This window comes from Gopherus evgoodei, chromosome 11, assembly GCF_007399415.2.
Source record: "Gopherus evgoodei ecotype Sinaloan lineage chromosome 11, rGopEvg1_v1.p, whole genome shotgun sequence".
Classification (NCBI taxonomy): domain Eukaryota; kingdom Metazoa; phylum Chordata; order Testudines; family Testudinidae; genus Gopherus; species Gopherus evgoodei.
This window is the reverse complement of record NC_044332.1, coordinates 62111372-62132129: the sequence shown is the minus strand read 5'-3', so window position 1 is coordinate 62132129 and position 20758 is coordinate 62111372. Positions and strand designations below refer to the sequence as shown.

Sequence of the window (20758 nt, the reverse complement as noted above, 5' to 3'; positions counted from 1 at the left end):
CTGTTTCTAAAACTATCTGTGATAAAGAACATAGTTTGAATGATTTCTAAAGTTTAAGTCAGCATTACAAATGCATCAAAGTTGTGTTTTGAAAAAAAACGTTTTAAACTGATTTTAAAATAGACAAGTCACAGAACGCTTGTCTATTTACAAGCAACAGAGGGCTTGGAAAAGATTTCTGTGGAAGACTAGATGTTTTTCTAAAAGATATGCTCTAGGAATTATTTTGGCTAAATTATTTGGCCTGTGTTACACAGGAGGTCAGACTACTAGATAATCACAGTGGTCCCTTTCTGGCTTTGGAATCTATTAATTTATTCAAAGTTTCATTGCTGTGTCACGTGTTTACTGTTGTCAGATCTTCTTTATCCTACGTCTGCTTAGTCCAGCTCAATGTGTTTCAACTATATATATATATATAATATCTTACTTGTGTCTGGTAGGTAGATCTTGGAATGCAACATAAAAGTCTTTGTTTGGAGGAACATTTCCATGGTCTCTGGCAAAAGTCTTCACTGCTCGACACAGATAAGGATAAACTCTGAAATACAGGAAAGAATTTCATATTTTACAGGAGTTACACATAACTCCTTTCCCCTTTACACCCAGCCAAAGGCCTCCCTTTGTAAGTTTTGGATTTTAGTATGTCAGGACACACGTAAGCAAGTATAAATATGCCAAATATGAAATACTGTGGGATATCACATTTTTGCTCTTCATTCTGAAGAAGAGGGTTGGGTATTAAGCTTATTTCACTATTAAGGGCACATCTTCACTTCATGTCTTTAACATGGCTTGTGTAGTGCTGGCATAGCGCTGGGAGAGAGCTCTATGAGAGAGAGCTCTCCCAGCACTATAAAAAAATCCCATCTCCACGAGGGGAATAGCTACCAGCACTGGGAGCACAGCTACCATCGATGGTGCACTGTCTATACTGGCACTTTAAAGCGCTGAAAATTGCAGCGCTTGGGGGGGGTGTTTTTTCACACCCCCAAGCAAGAAAGTTGCAGCGCAGTAAAGTGCCAGTGTAGACAAGCCCTAAGTCTTCTGGGTCAAGCTTAGCCTGAAATAGATGTTGAGACTAGAAAATAGCAACTGGCTCAATAAAGTATTTTCAAAGTAGCAAGTACTACGATGGGTGGATTCATTTAGCATTTCCATATTGTCCATCTCCTTTTCTCACAGCACAAATGCAATTGTCTATTTGCCTCATGTTTGGTGGTAGTTCTGAACACAGCACCTGAAGTGGGCAGAGCTAGTAATCGGGCCAGTCAGCAGAAAGTTCCGATGTAATGGGAGGAAATGTTTTTAACTCTAATATCCAGGTCATGTTGCCCACTTCTCAGGTGAGCCTTACCTGTAGAACTCCTCCTGGACAGTGGTAGAGAGCTGCTGATTGAACTGCTCCAAATCCACAAAGCTCACAATTAATGTGTTCCTCTCTGGGCGGATTAGCTCTTCAGCATCATGCAAGTATTTGACTTCCCCATCACTGTTCTGGAATCTGAAAGGGACAGCATTTCAGGGAAAAAAGTTTTGCAGTACTGTATACCAAACAGCAACTGAATACAATTCTTCAATGCCCCGTGTAAAGGGGGTAGGAGAAAAAGCCATATAACACTAGCACTTGTAAATGTCACTGCCAAATACAAGTTTCCTCCTGCCCCTTTGTCCACTGATCCACAAATGGCGAATTCAACATGAATTAATACAACTGGATCTGTATTTTACATACCTGGTTCCCCAGACAGCATTTTATTTATAGTTTAACAATGACCTGCACGGGTAAAATGTGTTTTATTTCTTTATGATTGTTACAGATTATATGAGGAATAGCACCATGTGACAGCCTTAGTTTTTGATTGAAGACCCTTGGAGGGCAACTCTGAACTTCAAATGTGAAAAATGAAACTTAAGCAACCAATAGATAAAGGAACTTTTGACCACACCGTATAAAGCTTCATTAACAGCTATTGAACAAACATTCCTGTCAATGACTTGGAAGAAAAGTTCTCTCTGGGAAAATTCAAATAACCCAAGGGAGACCCATATTCTCTCTCATGAGCCTTAGAAGAGACTCACTATTCATGACAATGAGATATTATGAAGCACCAAATTTAAACACAGTTCAAATCTAGGCCAAAATGACTTGACAGTCTTGCTAACAGTAACCTTTGCAGGTCACATGTGCATGATTGTACAAGAAACCAAGGGTACAAACTAAAGGCTGATTTCTGTCAAGTATTAGCATCTTCCGTGCACAGCTATCCAAAATGCACAAAGCAAAGCACAAGTGAGTAAGGTACAAGGAAACCTCATATAAGGGTCTAACAATTTATTAATCTGTAAACCATCTGGGATTATACTTTAACAAGAGAAAGCTCGAACAGAAGTAAACCAGGGGGAAGACACCCCCCCCTCAGGTCAAACATAATGGACGCCAACCAGCTGCAAACAAGCTCAGCTGTGTATGATTGTAACTAGGAGAGGCAGCATCAGTGCAGGGAGGTGCCGGGAGACTTCAGCCCCCATCAAGCAGTCGCACTGACCCAGGTCTCCTCCACCCCGCAGCGTCCCTGGTTTTAACAGACCGAGCTGGGGAGGCCTCCGGGCCACCGCACAGCGGCGCGCTCCCGGGGAGACGTGGCTGAGGCGGCTGCCGGGTAAGGAAGGTGCCTCTCCTGAAGCCGAGTCGGGCCCCTCTGAGCAGCCGCGAGGTGCGCCCCTCCCCCGCCCATTGCTCTCGCCTCCTGCAGGGAGCATCTCCGCCAAGGGGGGCGGAGGGCAACAGCGCAGCCAGTGCAGGGTAAGGGCCCTGCTGCCCCCGCCCCGTGACAGCGTCCCGCCGGCGGCGGGGGGCGCACAGCTGCCGTTGCCCGGGGGCACTTACTCCTCCAGGAAATCCTGGAACAGCTTCTGGCACTTCTCCGCCACCTCATCGCGGAGCTGCTGGTGCGCGGCCCCCGCATCCCCGGCCGCTAAATCCATGGCTCGCGCTCAGCCTTCTCACCGCCACGGGTCCAGGAGCAACTCGCGCGCCGCGGACACAGGCCACGTGGCTAGCGGGAGCCACCACCGACCAATCAGCGGCCGCCTCTGCCCGCGCCCCGCCTCTTCCGAATATTCCCCGGCAAGATTTTCGCGCCAAACCCGACGGCCCGCAGATAGAGGGGAGGTGGCATTTAAAGGGGAAGGTTGCGAGTCGGCGGAGGCAAATTAAGGGACAGTGAAACAACAGCTCAGCCTCTGCTGGGGAATGTGTCTGAGCGCCGCAGGCAGCAGCAGCTGCGCATGCGCAATGGTGGAGGCCCCCTTCTTCGGTTGCTAATCGCTTGAAGAGGCCCGAAGGCCCTTCCAGTCCGTCGTTTCTGTGATTCCAGCTTGTGAGCCGAGCTGGCGACAAGCGGCACCTGGCGGCCGGCCGCAGTTTTCACACAGTGTGAAATCACCCTCACTTCAACTTAAACGGGAACCGCTCAGGTTTGTCCCAGCTGCCCCTCCGTTGTGGCCAGCGGGCCAAATTTCATTGGCTTGCGCTGGAGCCTGGCGTTGTTTCCCCTGCGGGAGTCCTGCCCCTGTCAGCGGTAAGCCCTGAGCTTAACGTGTGCCTGGCTCCGGGCGCCACTGCCAGGGACGGAGCCTCTGCCAGAAGTGGAGTTGCCACTGTAGGGTCTAAGTCTCATGGCAGCACTGCGCGGAAGCGTGGCTCAATGGTAGCGCGGTGCAAGGCTGCTCGGCCTTCAGCTCTGGAGCAAGTACAGTAGGTGTCAGGGACCCACGGGCTCGGTGCGGTGCCCCCAGCTCTGCACTAGTGTGAAAGCTACTGTTGGTCCCCCATAATAGCTTACAAGCAGCTGCCCCCCCCCTTAATAGTTTACAAGGGGCTGGGGGGGAGGGCAGAAGCCTCACGAACACAGTAGCCGAAACTTTTGAACTGTTTTTTTCTTTTCGCTTCAAGGGTCGCCTAATGGAAGCGCCGGCCCTGGCCCTGCCCGGGTACAAACGGCCTAGCCGTGAATGTGGATATAAATCCGTGTCCGCAGAGCTGCAGGGCTCTACTCATCAGCAGGTTGGGTCACTGCCGGGCCAGGAATCGGGCAGCTCCTGTGTGGCTGTACCACCTCCAGCTCCACCCACTGGGGCGGTGCCCAGGCTCACCCGCAGCTGTCCCTGGTTGTGCTAGTGGGTGAAAGCGGATCCCATGCTCCCAGACAGGAGTCTCTTCCATGCCTTTTTTTCTTTTAAACAAACAGTAATCGTATAGCAGGGCAACATGCTCAAGGGGGCAGTGCTGCATGCCTTCAGGGCAGAGTGCCGCTCCCTGCTCCACTGCTGCTACTACTTCCTTCCCCCCAGTGGTGCAGTAAACATTTCTTGCTGTACTGCCCTCAAGGGAGGGGTACCTGACCACCTCACATGACCTTCCATGTAACTCCTCCCTGCCTGCCCCTCCCACAAAAAAAAACTTTCCCCATCCCCTGTGACATCCTTCTTTGTATATACAAACATCAACATGCTTAACTACTACCTATTTGGGGGCAGGGGTGTGAGAGTATTCAGTTTTATATGGGAGTTGGGAGAGGAGCCATTTCAGCATAAGTATGACTTATTTAAAGACAAATTTTAAGTAGAACTGTATCCTAAACTGTTTTATGGTATTGTATTCAAACAGTCATTGCTGTAATCATTGTACCCTGACAACATTGCTGGATGTCAGGGTGTCCCCCTCTCCTCACCTGTGTACCTGGTGGCAGCTGAGCTGGGGTTGGGGAAATAGGAAGAGCTGGCTGAAAAAAAGCCTTCAGGCTCCTGAGTGTTCTGCTGAAGAAGATAGTACTTGCCCAACACCCAAAATATTTAAATAAATTGTATTCTATTATGGTTTAACACTGTGATTAAAACTGTGTTTAGGGGTGACTTTTAATGTTGTGATTCATAGAGTATCAGGGTTGGAAAGGACCTCAGGACATCATCTAGTCCAACGCCCTGCTCAGAGCAGGACCAGTCCCATTAACCTCAGTTAATTTTTTTTAATCATTTGACAGCACTAAAAATATCCTCAACATCAACAGACTTCTGCTCTACGTTTCTGGTCTTGTCTACACTAAATTTGCTGTTTTAGTGGGGTTGTTGCACCCACACACATATACCACAACCAGAGTACAGATTACACTTCAGCAGGATTAATACCGGGGTAAAGTTCAGATCATGTACCAACATGGATGGAGCTTAATACAAGTAATTCAAATACTCTTCCAAGCACTATCCCTAAGTCCAGTCTTCACTGCTTAAGTGTTCTGTCTAGGTTACTGTCTGCACTCCACTGCACATGGATCAACTTGGCTAGAAGTCATGTACCCATACAACTAGCACTGTACTGTGGTCTATACTATCATATTACAGATTGTTTCAATACAAAGTACTTTTGCAGAAACTGCTATAATGCCTTCTACCCAAGACATTTTACGAACAGCAACCTAGCCTCAACACATGCCTGTAATGCAAGAAGTTATCATCATCCCATCTGACAGATGTAGAAACTGATTCCTGGGAAGATTTGTTAGGGCTTGTCTATACAGACAGTGCACTGTCCATTTACAACCCAGTCTGCTGTGCATTGCCTATCTTGCCACACGCTAACTGGATGTGTGGACCCTGCTACAGTGCATTAAAGTTCTGTAGTGTGCTTTGATCTGCTGCTGACCTCCAGTGAGTTAGTGCACGACAGGCTAGTGCATTGTAGATTTACACTCCACCTTGCCACGCACATAACTCTCCATATAGACAAGTCCTAAGTAACCCCACTTTTTACCACCAATTCTAAGCAAAGTTTGAGAAGTACAAGATCGGAATGCAAAATTAATAGGGGAATCAGTCACGCAAACACCATGTGATGAGAACAATTGCAGTAATTTATAATTTTATCAAAAGAAAACAAAAAACACCACTAGCCCATCATAAACCCCATTAGAGCTACCTGTAGAATTATCAGTTTTGCTGGAAATAAACCAAATATGAATATATAATTAAGCATTATAGTAAATGCACATGGGAGTTATTGAAAGAGTCGATAAGGTTAAATACCTGTAAGGTGAACACAGAAGGTATTAAAGGTTTTACAGGAATGTTTTAACTCCTTTCACGCCAAGTCCACATTGAATGAACAATTGCTATCTAGTCCAGACATATATGTGTGTGTATACACACACATTATATTGGTAGATATTATGCATCTGGTATTAATATTTTATATATATATGTGCGCATGTGTGTGTTGGGCAATCATGATAAATTATATTATACTTATTCTTTCCTACTTATGCTAAGGCATATATCCCATGATGCTCCAGGACAAGTATAGCTCAGCACTTGGCTTATGCAAATACAAAAAGTCTCAAAAGCTAAATGGATGAGCATTATATTCTAAAATGTAATATCTGGAAACAAAGATACATGGAATTTCAAGGAAATAATGTAAGATGTATGAATGCTTTGTATTGGGGAGTATCTACATGCCCCTTCACGTCTGGAATTTAATATTCAGTAGAAAAATAGGGAAGTACAGGAAGCACCAAAGGCCAAGCTGGCTAGTTCAACTGTAAGTGATGTGAACAGGATTCTGTAACTTGTACACAACCATCCTATGAAAAATGGCTAGTTTAAGGGGGCATTTGGGATGCACATCATTGGTGTAAGATGAATTGAACACATTGTGAGATTTCACTTCCTGGGAAGGACTGGCAATATATTAACTCTTTATCGTATACCATACTGTATTGTCTTTAGACAGTACATTTGACTGAGCTTGGTTATTTAGTCTCTTGAACATTCTTAATATCAAATTGCAAGTATAGTAAATGAGTTGGCTGTACCCTTTGAGTCAATAACAGCAATGAGTAACAGTATTTAGAGCTTTTTTTTTTTTTTTTTTTTTTTTTAATAGCTAGCTCTGGATTGTGGGGCTGCTGTTGCTTGTAACCAAGAACAGTGGAAACTAGATAGTCAGTCAGTAAATCCTTGTGTGCTCAGAGTGGGTGATTGGACTCCAGGCCGTTTACTTCATCCTTAAGCCAACATCCAGGTCCTTTAACACTAGCAACCAATATGAACAGGTAGTAATATGAATCAGTGTGTCTGGTGAAATATTTGCGAAAGTGTATGTTACTATAAAAGGCTAAGTCTGGTCAAAAGGGGGACCTGGCAGCATCTGGTCAGATCTACTGGCCGGACACCAAAATTCTGGTTACTGAGGGCATGGGAGGTGCCAGGTCATCACCTGTGCCAGTCCCAACTCAGCTGGGGCCATCTCCTGCCTGTGTCTGAGCACTGCAGCTTCCAGATCCAGCTGTGCAGGCGAGTCCCACCCAACCTTGTGAGGTAGGGGAGCAGTGAGTGATGGGGAGGGGGAAACAGCAGCAAAGGCAGGGGGGGTGCAAAGCCTTGGGCAGAAAGAGGTGAGGTAGGGTAGGTTCCAGCACTCCCACTCAAGTGTCCAGTTTTTAAAAATTACAAAGTTAGCAATTCTATCCCACCCCTACCCAAAATAAGCAAACCATCACATAGTTCACTGTGTGTGTTACACTCCTTCTGCCATCTTTTGTCTGCTGTGTCTAATCAGATCAGGGGAGGGCAAACTACGGCCCACAGGCCAGATCCTGCCCATCAGGGCTTTCAGTCCAGCCCGTTGGATTGCCAGCCCCATGGCACAGCGGCGCTAAAGCAGGCTCCCTGCCTGCCCTGGCCCCTGCTGCTCCCGGAAGCAGCTGGCACCATGTCCCTGCGGCCCCTTGAGGGGGAAAGGGGCAGAGAGCTCTGTGCACTTCCCTCACCTGCAGGCTCCCATTGGCCAGGAATGGGGAACCGCGGCCAATGGGAGCTTCAGGGCTTGTACCCACAAGTGAGGACAGCGTGCAGCAGAGCTGCCTGCTCCATCCCCAGGAGCTACTTCCCGAGATGCTGGCTACTTCCGGGAGCAGCATGTGACCAGGGCAGGCAGAGACCCTGCCTTAGTGCCACTGTCATCCTGCAGCCGCTCGAGGTAAGCAGTGCCAGGCCTGAGTCCGCACCCCAAACCCCTGTACCCTGCATCTCAACCCCCAGCCCTGAGCCCCCTGTCACACCCCGCATGCCTCCTGGATCCCAACCCCCTTGCCCTGAGCCCCTTCCTTCACACCGCACCCACTCCCACATCCCCAACCCCTTACCCCAGCCCTACATTCAAGGCCCTGCATACAATTTCCCCACCCAGATGTGGTCCTTGGGCCAAAAAGTTTGCCCACCCCTGAATTAGATTGTAAGCTATTCAAGGCAGGTACTGTCTGTTGCTCAGTGTTGCTCTTAGGCGCCAGCATGATAAGTAATAAATAAAGGTTTTTGATCTGACAAAAAACGTAAGCAAGTGCTTCACAGGATCAAGCCCTAAGCAGACAACACACAGAAAGAGAGTGGAGAACTAGGATTGTTTTAAGAAAAGGCTTGGAGAAGACTGAAGCACAATAGATCAGGTCAGGGAGCAGGTTCCAGCATTGCAAACTTTCAGAATTTTTTTTGTGAGTGTGGGGATTTCGGTGAGTGCTAGAGCTCATCTCCCGATGAAGTGAGAAGTTCCACCCCCCCTTGTGAAGTTCAGACCTGTTGGAAGGTAGCAGAGCCACTCCCCTATTCTCCCTGGATGGGAGGAAGGAGCAAATAACCCTGTAGCTCAGCACAGCTTTGCTCCCTCCTCCCTTCCTGTCCTGCTTGCAATACCTGGCCTGGGAAGGAGCAAAGCAGACCCCGCTTCAGGCCTCGAAGCCCAGGATAGGGGAGGTGAAAAACACTAGGAAAAGCAGAAGTGAGGTTGCTGGGGCTAAGGGGCTGAATCGATGGCTGGGATGGGCTGGACTGATCTTGATTGGATCAGGGGTGCTGAACGGGGACAGAACTGATGGGGGGACTGGGGAGTGAGGATTAATAGCTGGGCAGGGGATAGGCAGATGTGGGGGCAGCAAGGACCAAAATCACCTTGCCCAATGCATTCAGGAGAGTGGCTAACAAATTTCTCTCTGACATGGAGGGGGAGTTCAAACATCAAAAGAGAAAATTAAAACAATACTGTATAGTGTGGGTGGGGGAGACTGGGGTTTTGTGGGCCAATCATGATTTTTGATCTCTTGATATTGGAAGTACTGGGATTCTAAGTGCAAAAGGTACGAAGATGTGATGGACGAAGCAGCTAGACGTGATTTGGGTGAAGAAAAAAGGTAGACACAAGCAGTACAGGCCCTGAACTATGCAAATTGTTTGCTTTTTATCTGTATGCAATTAACATTATCTACCTTATCCAGCCACACTGACCTTTGCCATAAAATTTAGGCAATACATTTCTCTTGCAATTAAAAGATTTTTTGTATTCTTTGTGATCTCTGTCATTCTTTAATGGCCATCCCTTTGATGCTGAAAGTTAATGTTTCAGTAACATGAGACTGCAACAGAACACAGGTATCATGGCACGCTACCATTATCTAGAACATTGGCGGAATCTAGTCCATCCCTTCCTCTCCACCATATTTTATTTCAGAACTCAGGAAGGGGATCGTCACTTAAGATGAGTAAGTTCCATTGGTTTCCACTTCTGACCTCAACACACTAGATTGGTAGAAGGAGCAAATACATTCCTCACTGTGAACAATGTCTATTTTGTTAGCAGTGTAAACATTGACCCTGAAAAGCCATAGCATTAGAAATTAGCAGAAAATGCAGATATTAGTTCACATTAGCTTTATCTGACCTGTTAATGACTAGTGCACTTGTAAAAGTCATCCACATATAACTTTATAATGTGAATACTCATGTTACATGGATATTACTCATGCTAAAATCCAACTCTTGTTTTGGTTCTCCTATGTAGAAGGGCTTTAAGTCTTTTAAAAAAACATGTGAAAGTTAATGGAATCTGTGTATTGCTTCCCATACCCTTCTCACCACCACCCCAGGCACTGTCATTACAAACTGAACACTTGACCAGATTCTAATGGTGGACAGATGTTCAGGAAAAAAAAGTGCACTGTGAAGTTAAGTTAGAAAAAATGGTGACCACTAAGACCAAGAGATTCTCAGAAGCAGGAGAACAAATACTTGCAGATGAAGAGAAAACAGGCTAGATGGGAAAGGAAAACAGACTAACATTCACAAGTATATAATAGTGCATTTAAAGGAAGCTAATCTAAATACATCATTTTTTCTTTCAACTGTGATTTTTGGAGCAAAGTATTCTGTTTCTCTGCCTCATCTGACACCTGGCTGGAGATAAGACGGAGTAAAACTGTTAAGAAAAGAAAACTCAAGCCAGGCAGCTGTAATTAGGCAGGACCCAGTCCAAGCATGAATGGAACAGCCAGAGGGGGAAAAGGCTATAGGGATATCAAAGCCAGATACTATACAATGAATTTTCTCCTCTTATTAATAAAATGCAACAACTTCTCTTCCTCTTAATGTTTAAAGCAACTTTCACTAGCTCTGTGAAATGGTTTTTGCTTCCTAATAGGAGAGACTGGTTTCTCTGCTAATTTATTGTCTACAGGATAATATGCCTGGCAATACTCCTAAGTGGATTGTCCTTCTGCTGGGCAGATTCAAAGGCAATTCAGAGCTGTCAGTCAGGAAGCCCACTGCTCTGTAGGTCCACCCCATAACTGCATGCTTCTGACTGCTAAAGTTAAATAAAGGAATGGAAATATTAATAAGGTTAGCTTCTGCCTGACTTCCTGCTGGCAAAGGCAGGACTCTGTTTCTATGCAGCCAGTGGATGATCTTCAGAGTCCTGGGCTTGCTGACAGGTAGCTCTGAATTGCCTTTGAATCTGCTCAGTGGGACAGAGAACTCTCTTCTGAAGAATACAGAAGTGTTCTCATAAGAGAACTACCCCGTAGGTTTATTTTGTATGAAAATTTTAGAAGTAAAGCAAGTTTTACAGAGGCTCTGTGGCTATTGCTGTCTAATATCCTTTCTGAATCTGGAATGTTTATCAGACTCTAATGTCATTATATATATATATGTATATAAGAAAAAAAAATAGAAGTCTGGATTGGAAAAAAGGAAGCAGTCATGCAGATCAATGGTAAAAAATTTGGGATCCCTCCTGAAAATTGGTGGAAATTAAGGATTATGCACAATTGATTTTTCTAAATCTGCTATAGGAGATTCAACATTTATGAAGACAGCATCCATACAATTGTAGGAGAACTATCTGTAAAGTTTTAACTATGTTATAATAAAGTGTTTTACTCCCACATTAAAAAACCCCACCACCATAGCAGAATGTAAATCTTAATGCAGAAGGTGTTTATTCTTGTGAATTATTCTTTAGGAAGCCAAGAGGAAATTGCACATTAAGGGTTATGCATATAGAGAAGTCCAGCTTCACATCCTAAATATGGCCCTAGTGCAGCCAGTGTGAATAAACTGAACTGAAGCATGAGCTAGGACAGCTCCTATGGAAAAACAGATACAGCACATTGCCAGAGAGCATCTGCAGTGATTACATGGTATGTATGCACCAAACATGCTGCATACTTTCCTGGCTAAGGGAGCAAATGGCAACCTGCATTTAATTCTTTCTGAAACAGTCTTTCCTCAATTTGTTGTTGGCACAAAACATGAGGTAGTGATTTTTATCATAAATGAGGCTTCCAAAAAAGACTCATCTGGATACATTACCAGCTCTGTATGAAAAAAGTTAATTGAATTTAATTCCCATTGGATTGGCTGAATAACCAACTCTTTTGAAGCTAGGATTTAGTAGTAATTAATCTCTGATAATCAGCTGTATTTATAAACCATTTAGCTTGTTAAATACAACTGGGATACTGCAACAGATTTTAAAAAGAAATTAATAATTCTGGGAGAATTCCACAGTAAATCATCACAACAGCAAATCCGTGCAGTGTATTCTCTGAATTGCATGACTTCTATCAAAGCTTTTGGCATTTTAAACTGATTATGTTTTATTAGAGAACTTCATCACAAACCATTAGAGCTTAAAGCCTTGTTAGATGACAATTGCAAAAACTGATTAGTCTTTTTGAAAAATGCTCCACAACTGCACATAGTCTGATCCTTGTATTATAGCCAGTATCTGCTTTCCCAGGCACTTTAACATCAAGGTGGCAACAATACTTAGCATCTATAAAGTTCCTCCTATAGAAGGATCTCTAAACATGTTAAATGTTAAGGCCAACATTTTAGAACCTGGGAGTCACAGATGCTCAACACCTCGCAAAACAAGTCCGTTATATTGAGGTGCATAAAAATTGAATTAAGTGCCTAATTTTTAGGCACCCATATTTGAAAATTTTAGCCTACTGGATAAAGTACAGCACACTGATTAGGTATCAAAGTACCACTGTTTTACAACTGGTGTGACCAAAGTATGGGAAGATTACATGATTTAGCTAAAATCATACAACAAATTAAAGATGTTCTATATTAAATAAATTACCTGCATGAAAGTAATGAACACTCAAATATGTATTTTCATAAATAGTGTATTCATAATTAAAACCTCTCATGCAATCAGCAATTTATTACTAAATACATCATATTCCACCAAACACCTGGCCCTCCACAGACACCATAAAAGTAAATCTAGCATTGATATTTTAAGAGTCACAGCCTACAACATAGCCTCACTCACAAGTTAAACCTACTTCAGATATTAGCCTCACCAAAATTATGTTTCTAACAAAACAAAATGCTCATTCTGAAGATTTTGCACGTAGAAATTTCATATATACAAAGATTAATAATTTTAGTTTATTTCATTATAGAAGGCAATGCATCATCTTGAGAAGGCACAACTGACCTTGGTAGGCTTAAAAAAAACAACAAGCTATTGAGAGATGGGAAAAGCCAATGTCAAGCAATTTAAAAAAAAAAAACAAAAAACTGATCAGTGTTAGAAATAAGGAAAAATATGATGAAATTGCTCCACAAACTGATGCTTGTGGGCTATAATCAAATACACACATCCCCCACCCATATATCTACATGGATTGTTTAAAAGTAAAGAGTAGTTAATATAAGAGCTTTCAGGTGGCAACACTGTGTTGGGGAAATAATGTACAAGTTTATGAACAGAATATAAAATACTTAAAAAAAATCAACAATAAAAAATGTAGTTTTTCAGTTCTATATGTCAGAGATGCAAAACTGTGGCAGATTGCTCAGTTCACCCTGCTCATAGGATTTATAATTAACAGAACCCAATATTTATTGGATCACATTATTCTCCTGTCTTAAAATGATGGTGTAAATATGTTAAAAACATGCTCCCTCTTTTACTAACTATTCCATAAGGACTGGAAATTAAGAAACCACCTCATAGGAATCGCTTTTTAAAATTCATTTTCTATGCATTACTCTTGAAATGTCTTCGCTGATTTCTCCTCAGTTATTCCTATTTTGTATGTTGTCAGAGGCTTTACCTTTACAACATGCCATTCTGGGTGCTTCTTTTGCCCCAACACCTTTCTCTTGCAACAGGTTTTGCTATAGGGTTGGTCTAAAGAGTTGTGAATATCAGGGAGGCAGTTCCTCACTCCCTCTCCATAGTCCAAATCAGAAAGGAAAAATTGAACAGTTCTGTAACTCATAAAAAGTCCAGCTTTGCCCCACTTTCCTTGAAAGGCAATGGGGTCAGTTGTCAGGGCTGGGTTTCGAACCCCTTATTAGGCTGAGGTTCCTGGGCTATAAGGAAGAGAAGAAAATAAACAAGTTAAACCAAGTCTATCTACTTATCCAGAGGCAGCAGAGAATCTTAAACAGCTTTTCTAGTCAGCAGTCCCTGCTCTATGGGTTTAGGGAGTTCTGTGACCTAGCTATGCATCTGTGTACATGCCGCCCCTTACTGGGCTTAGATATTCACTTTTAAGGAGCTGGCCTTCTCCTGGTGCAACAGACTTCACAAGTGTGTAGGGTTGGAGCTGACAGCCCAGAGTAGTTCTTTAATCCCTTCCTGACGGGTGGGGCAGGTTCCCACCACATAAATGGGTAATACACACAAAACTAAGAGTGATCCCATTGTCTTTATATTACTTTCTCAAGGAGTTTCACACAAAAAGAAAAAAAAATAAACCAATTAAACTTCAGGTGTTTGTAGCATTTCTTTCCAAACAACTTCTGTATGCTCAGGATTATTTTACATGAACCCAAAGGAAAAAAATACAGATACGGGATAATTTACTTTTGAGTTTTATTGCAAGCTATTTTTACAATTTAGTATGAACACTTAGTTAACAAAGTTGAACTTTTCACAATACTCAGTTTATCAGGTAAATTAATTAGCAACTTGCTACTTTCCGCCTGCTTTTTAGGTTACCGTAGTCTACAGTTATTGTTTAAGCTTCGATCAAATACTGTACTACAAGATATACAATCTTGTTGCTGTAAGTTAAAAATTCATATTTTTGTAGTCTTTATTGGACAGTTTATTAAAACTGAAGTGTTTAGAAACTTGCTAAGTAATGCACTAGTATAACATTAACTGAATGTAAGTATGACATTACATTAAAAATGTACATACACCTATTGCAAAGATTCCAGATTTATTAAAATACTTCCCTTTAAACAGATAGTAATGAAGGATTCAAAATATTGTTGTGGCACTTCAGTAGATTTGACTTCCTTATTTTAGTGCATATTACAAGTAGTCAGAGTATAGGCTGATCAATAGCAGGGGACTGGAGAACTTTCACACAGACGTCTTAAGGAGTTAGTCGTTTGGGATCCCGAGGGAACATGGAGGTTTGACGAACATTGCTCAGTCCCAGATAGAGCATAGTTACTCTTTCCAACCCTATAAAAATTAAATCCAGTCTAGTCAGTCATTAGTTTCTAACTCTTGACAATATGAACACACAGTTAACAATTCTAGCAAGCTTTATATACAGCAGAGTAAGGACCACACAACAGGGCATACAAGTGCTCTCAGATATCAGCAACTGCTCTCAGATATCAGCATAACTGACTATAAAATGGAACTAGCACCAGAAAAAATGCAAGTTTCCCAACACCGCACACATTCTGCCATGTATTACTCTGCCTTATAAAATTAGTTTTTGCGTGCCTGGACTGGGCTATGCACACTAAGTTGGTGGGCTCTGAAGGGCAAAATGGGGCCCCAACTTCATTGGGAGTCTCTAGGTGTTATTATTATTATTACAATTAATAATAATAATAACAATAATAATAATAATAAAGATGGAGAGAAAAAATCATGAAAAAATCAGTGCTGTCTTAAGAACATATTAGATGCCAGTACACATCCGAGCAGTTTCTGACAGTGTCTAGTACCAAATATTTCAGGGCAAAGTGTCAGAAACTTTAGTAGACAATTATGGAATAACCTGTGCTTAGGGGAAGTTTCTTCCTTATCCCATAGTGGTTACAGGTAATTTAGAACTCATACCTACTACTGGATGTAACTGAAATTATTATTCCTTCCAATGTGCAGTATTGTGTATTTATAAATGCTGAATTTTATGTGCCGTCATGCTCCCCATTCACCTAGCTTTGTTAGGCCCTCTTAAGTTCCTCACAGACTTCTCTAGAGACAATTATTACGTTGTTCAGGACATCAGCAAATATTGCCACTTCACCGTTCAGGCTGCCTTTCCAGCTCACTAACACTTGCATCAGACATAAACCCCTCTCTGCAATGAGTTGCTTACAATTTCTTATAAATCTAATTACTGAAGAATATATCTGATTTAGAAATTGTTCCGAAAATTTGTTTATAATTTTCTAAATTCATTTTACAAAGATAAGAAGACACCCATGCAAAGAGAGACCGAAACAGAGAGCATTGGTTTTGGGCACTTATTGTGTTTAGGACACATATAGAACTCTATTTCAAAATGCATGAATAGGTTATGTTTTGCTGTTGAGACCAGTGTGTGCAATTGCAAATTGCTGTGCTTAAAATGCATTTTAAAATTTAATGCTATACACTTTGAAAAATTCTCTCATTTTTGTTCACTTTAATATTTAAAATGCTCATACATAGGAAGCCCCTAAACCTCAATACCTTTGCTGAACAAGTAGCTGATCAATGAGATTCAGCTGGGTAACTTCACCATGAATAAAATAAAAGCAATCACTGGTTTCTCCTGACTTCAGAATGGTTTCATCAAATGTAGTGAGGAGCCTAGAGCCTCCACTATCTTTATTCACTTTAAGTCAGTTATAATAAATCATAGGAAATATTTTTTTTATTGAAGTTGAGAATCAGAATGATCAATGTGACTAACAAGTGATTTATTCTTGTGCTCTGTGTCTCTGAACTTTGGCAGATTGGTCCCTCAATATTTTCCATTTTATGAAATTACTAATGCTCACAATTTAAGCTTCTTTCCTTAAATATTCTTCGATAAGGAGCTTACAATGTTGCTCAACAAGGCCACAGCATACATACAGGTTAACTTTTTGAATTTTATTCTGAACACTTGATTGATTACTGTAATCAAAGTTACTTGAGACTGACCATCTGATGTTAAACTTGGACTGGAAGCTAGCAAAAAATAAAATCAAGGCAGATACATTACCTATCCCACCACCTGCATGGGGAGGTGCACCAAAACGGAAGGAATCAATGTAAGCCTTTATTTTCTCCAAGTCTAGAGAAGAAAATAATTTTTATTTTCATGCACAGCTAATGTCTCATCTTACTAATATACTCAAAGAAGCCAAAAGACTAAATGCTTGGGTGTGTCCATAATGATTCTACAAAACAAAAACTGGGGCAATGAAGCCATGAAACCAGATGTTGGTCTGTAGCCATCAAACAGATGTAAATAATGAAGCACTGTCTAGAAGCTATGACTTTATCTGGAATATTATCTTTAATTTATAATCAATGAAACTCCATGAAGTCCCCTGATGTGATTTACTTGGGGAATGCGTTTTATAATAAAATAGCAGCTAGGCCTCTACTGTACATCATGGTGATCTTAACCTTACATAGCTGAGAAATATAGTGGAACATTCATGCTGGTACAGTATTCTGAGAAGCTGAAGCGTACTCATTTCAGCTTCTCTCTCTCCTCACAGCCACCAGCAAGAGAGCTCTCCCAGCTGCTGTTCCTTACCTCCAAGACAGTTGCACTGCCACTCGATTTGCTACCCTTCACAAAATATCCTGACTCATACTCACCTCACCTCTGCTGATTCACTTCTGTTTTCCGCTCACTTCCTTTCTGTCTCCCTCTATTATCCAGGCTGCATCCATGCTGATTCCCTCCCCAGTTCCACTGATAGATGTTCCCTACATGACCCATTCCCCTCTTACTGGTTCAAAGCCTACGGGTCAGCAGCAGCAGGGAGTTGCACTGGAAGTGGTATACCAGAACCATGCCAGGGTGGGACCTGCTCTCATAAGAGTACCCTGTCTGTTGCTGCAGAAAACCTTCCTACTTCCTGTACTCTCTACAGCTGTTAGAAAACAGTTTATAGGTTTTTCTTCAGGATTAACACTATAATGGTTTAAAAAATGGTTAAATTAGAAAGAAATTAGTTTGTTATGTAAGAGCCAGTATTACTATTGCAATATTGCCCCAGATTATGGTCTCAAAATGCCCAAAATCTTCCTTTAAAGGTATAGAAAAATATTCAGAACTCCCTTGATGCAAATGATTCAGACAAGGATTATGCCTTCATGCCTGAAACTAAAGACAGAAATAGACAGAGAAAAAGGTTTTCATGTCATGCTTCAATGTTGAACTGTTCTTTCTCTCATTACCAATGCTTTGCACAGATTTTGGAAGTCATATGAAAAAACAAATTCTATCTCACAATTTATAACCTTTCGAAATTTAAACATTTTATTACCAATGCCATGATGCTGGGCTCTTTCTGTCAGCAGCTCAGGATCGTGAATTCTCTGAGCCCCAGATAAAATCTCTTCCCCTCTCATGAACATATCATAGGAGTTGGAGTTTTTCTGGAAAGGAAAAGTTTGCATTTCATTAGTGACTGAAGTTGGAGAGAAGGGTGTGTTTCCCACTGACACCTGCTCAGCCTGCAACCAGCCAAGATGCTCTTTTCAGTAACTTCACCTATGATACTTGGTGCAGCTAAGTGACGGTGTGAAATACTGTGGGCTGCATCAGTAAACTCAGCTCTGCTTCCTGTCATCACATTCGGACAAACTGATTTGTGAACCTGAATTCTGCCACCTCCCATTTTGCAGAATCACAACATTTGTATTTGGAGTTTCAGCAAATGTAAACGTAAAAATGCAGAGCCCATTCTGGCAACAATTAGGGGACTCCATACAAAAACTAAAGAAAGCATGGCTTCGGCTACAGCTTTTATTCCCCTGTAAGACTAGTTTTGCTCTCCATGCATTAGTGACTACAGAAACAGCAGTACTCTGACAGACAAGGCCTCTGCTGGGAAGTTTTCTCCTACGGGTTTCTAATATTTACAGCTCTGTTTGTTTTTCTTTCTGGCAGATAATACAGGTATGGCCCAACAGATATTGGTTTACTCCTAATACCAATGTGAATAACAAATCTTATTGGAAATGCAGATCGCATAAGAAAAAGTTTTTAATTCAGCTGTGCTTTGTCAAATTAGATTTTCATAGCTAGATTAAGACTTTGCTTTTTTACACTGAAAAACACTACACAACTTTACTTACAGGATTTCCTGGGTCCGGCATTGTATAGAAAGGCCTCACAGCCAGAGGATATTTGTCAAGAATATAGAAGTCTGTATCATACTGTAAGAAGATGAAATATTTTAATAAAGTTAATACTAGATCAAATGGGGTGAGGTGAGGGTTACATAGAGGAAGCGACAACCAATGATTCTTTTAAATCGAAACAAAAAGTCTGGTAGTTTAAAACCTCATCTTTTTATTAACTTTTGCACAATTTAAGAAAAGGAGAAACAGTTGATCCATTTATTTTACCCATATCTTAGCTTGAAAAACAATAGTTAGAAAGGGACACTACCGTACTATCTTTACTAGCTTTTTGGACACTGCATTTGTTATGAGCTCTAGCATTCCTGAATATAAAGTTCCTTGTCCTAGAACGTATGAATGGCCATACTGGGTCAGATCTAAGGTTCATCCAGCCCAGTATCCTGTCTACCAACAGTGACCAATGCCAGGTGTCCCAGAGGGAATGAACCTAACAGGTAATGATCAAGTGATCTCTCTCCTGTCATCCATTACCACCCTCTGACAAACAGAGGCTAGGGACACCATTCCTTACCCATCCTGGCTAATAGCCATTAATGGACTTAACCTCCATGAATTTATCTAGCTCTCTTTTAAACCCTGTTATAGCCCTAGCCTTCACAACCTCCTCAGGCAAGGAGTTTCACAGGTTGACTGTGTGAAGAAGAACTTCCTTTTATTTGTTTTAAACCTGCTGCCCATCAATTTCATTTGGTGGCCCCTAATTCTTATATTATGAGAACAAGTAAATAACTTTTCCTTATTCACTTCCTCCACACCATTCATGATTTTATATACCTCTATCATATCCCTCTCTTATTCTCTTCTTTTCCAAGCTGAAAAGTCCTAGCCTCTTTAATCTCTCCTTATATGGGACCCGTTCCAAACCCCCAATCGTTTTAGTTGCCCTTCTCTCAATCTTTTCTAATGCCAGTATATCTTTTCTGAGATGAGGAGACCACATCTGTATGCAGTATTCAAGATGTGGGTATACCATGGATTTATACAAGGGCAAAAAGATATTCTTTGTCTTAGTCTCTATCCTGTTTTTAATAATCCCTAACATCCTGTTTGCTTTTTTGACTGCCACTGCACACTGAGTGGACATCTTCAGAGAACTAGTCATGATGACTCCAATATCTCTTTCCTGATTAGTTGTAGCTAATTAGCCCCCATCATATTATATGTATAGTTGGGGTTATTTTTCCAATGTGCATTACTTTACATTTATCCACATTAAATTTCATTTGCCATTTTGTTGCCCAATCACTTAGTTTTGTGAGATCTTTTTGAAGTTCTTCCCAGTCTGCTTTGGTCTTAACTATCTTGAGCAGTTTAGTATCATCTGCAAACTTTGCCACCTCACTGTTTACTCTTGTCTCCAGATCATTTATGAAAAAGTTGAATAGGACTGGTCCAAGGACTGACCCTTGGGGAACACCACTAGTTACCCCTCTCCATTCTGAAAATTTACCATTTATTCCTACCTTAGTTCCCTGTCTTTTAACCAGTTCTCAGTCCATGAAAGGATCTTCCCCTCTTATCCCACGACAACTTAATTTACATAAGAGCCTTTGGTGAGGGACCTTGTCAAATGCTTTCTGGAAATCTAAGTACACTATGTCCACTGGATCCCTCTTGTCCACACATTTGTTGACCCCTTCAAAGAACTCTAATAGATTAGTAAAACATGATTTCCCTTTACAGAAACTATGTTGACTTTTGCCCAAGGATTTATGTTCTTCTATATATCTCACAATTTTATTCTTTACTATTGTTTCAACTAATTTGCCCTGTACTGACGTTAGACTTACCGGTCTGTAATTGCCGGGATCACCTCTAGAGCCCTTTTTAAATACTGGTGTTACATTAGTTATCTTCCAGTCACTGGGTACAGAAGCTGATATAAAGGACAGATTACAAACCATAGTTAAGAGTTCTGCAATTTCACATTTGAGTTTCTTCAGAACTCTTGGGTGATTGCCATCTGGTCCCGGTGACTTGTTACTGTTAAGTTTATCAATTAATTCCAAAACC

The 20758-nt window shown here is 41.8% G+C and overlaps 2 protein-coding genes across 2 annotated transcripts in view; both read right to left on the bottom strand.

Annotated features, from left to right (window-relative positions):
- The window catches only part of MCM6 (minichromosome maintenance complex component 6), a 29278-nt gene extending 26216 nt beyond the window's left edge, over window positions 1–3062 (bottom strand). Inside the window, exons 1-3 of the mRNA XM_030579713.1 lie at window positions 2891–3062; window positions 1358–1504; window positions 431–541 (exon numbers count right to left, since the gene is read on the bottom strand). Coding sequence (XP_030435573.1) covers window positions 431–541; window positions 1358–1504; window positions 2891–2988 — 356 coding nt within the window. The 5' untranslated portion in view covers window positions 2989–3062. The remainder of the gene's footprint in view (window positions 1–430; window positions 542–1357; window positions 1505–2890) is intronic.
- Window positions 3063–14213: 11151 nt separating this feature from the next.
- Window positions 14214–20758, bottom strand: part of DARS1 (aspartyl-tRNA synthetase 1) — a 72493-nt gene continuing 65948 nt past the window's right edge. Inside the window, exons 13-16 of the mRNA XM_030579714.1 lie at window positions 18677–18757; window positions 17863–17974; window positions 16581–16652; window positions 14214–14833 (exon numbers count right to left, since the gene is read on the bottom strand). Of these exons, the coding sequence (XP_030435574.1) occupies window positions 14742–14833; window positions 16581–16652; window positions 17863–17974; window positions 18677–18757 (357 nt within the window). The 3' untranslated portion in view covers window positions 14214–14741. The remainder of the gene's footprint in view (window positions 14834–16580; window positions 16653–17862; window positions 17975–18676; window positions 18758–20758) is intronic.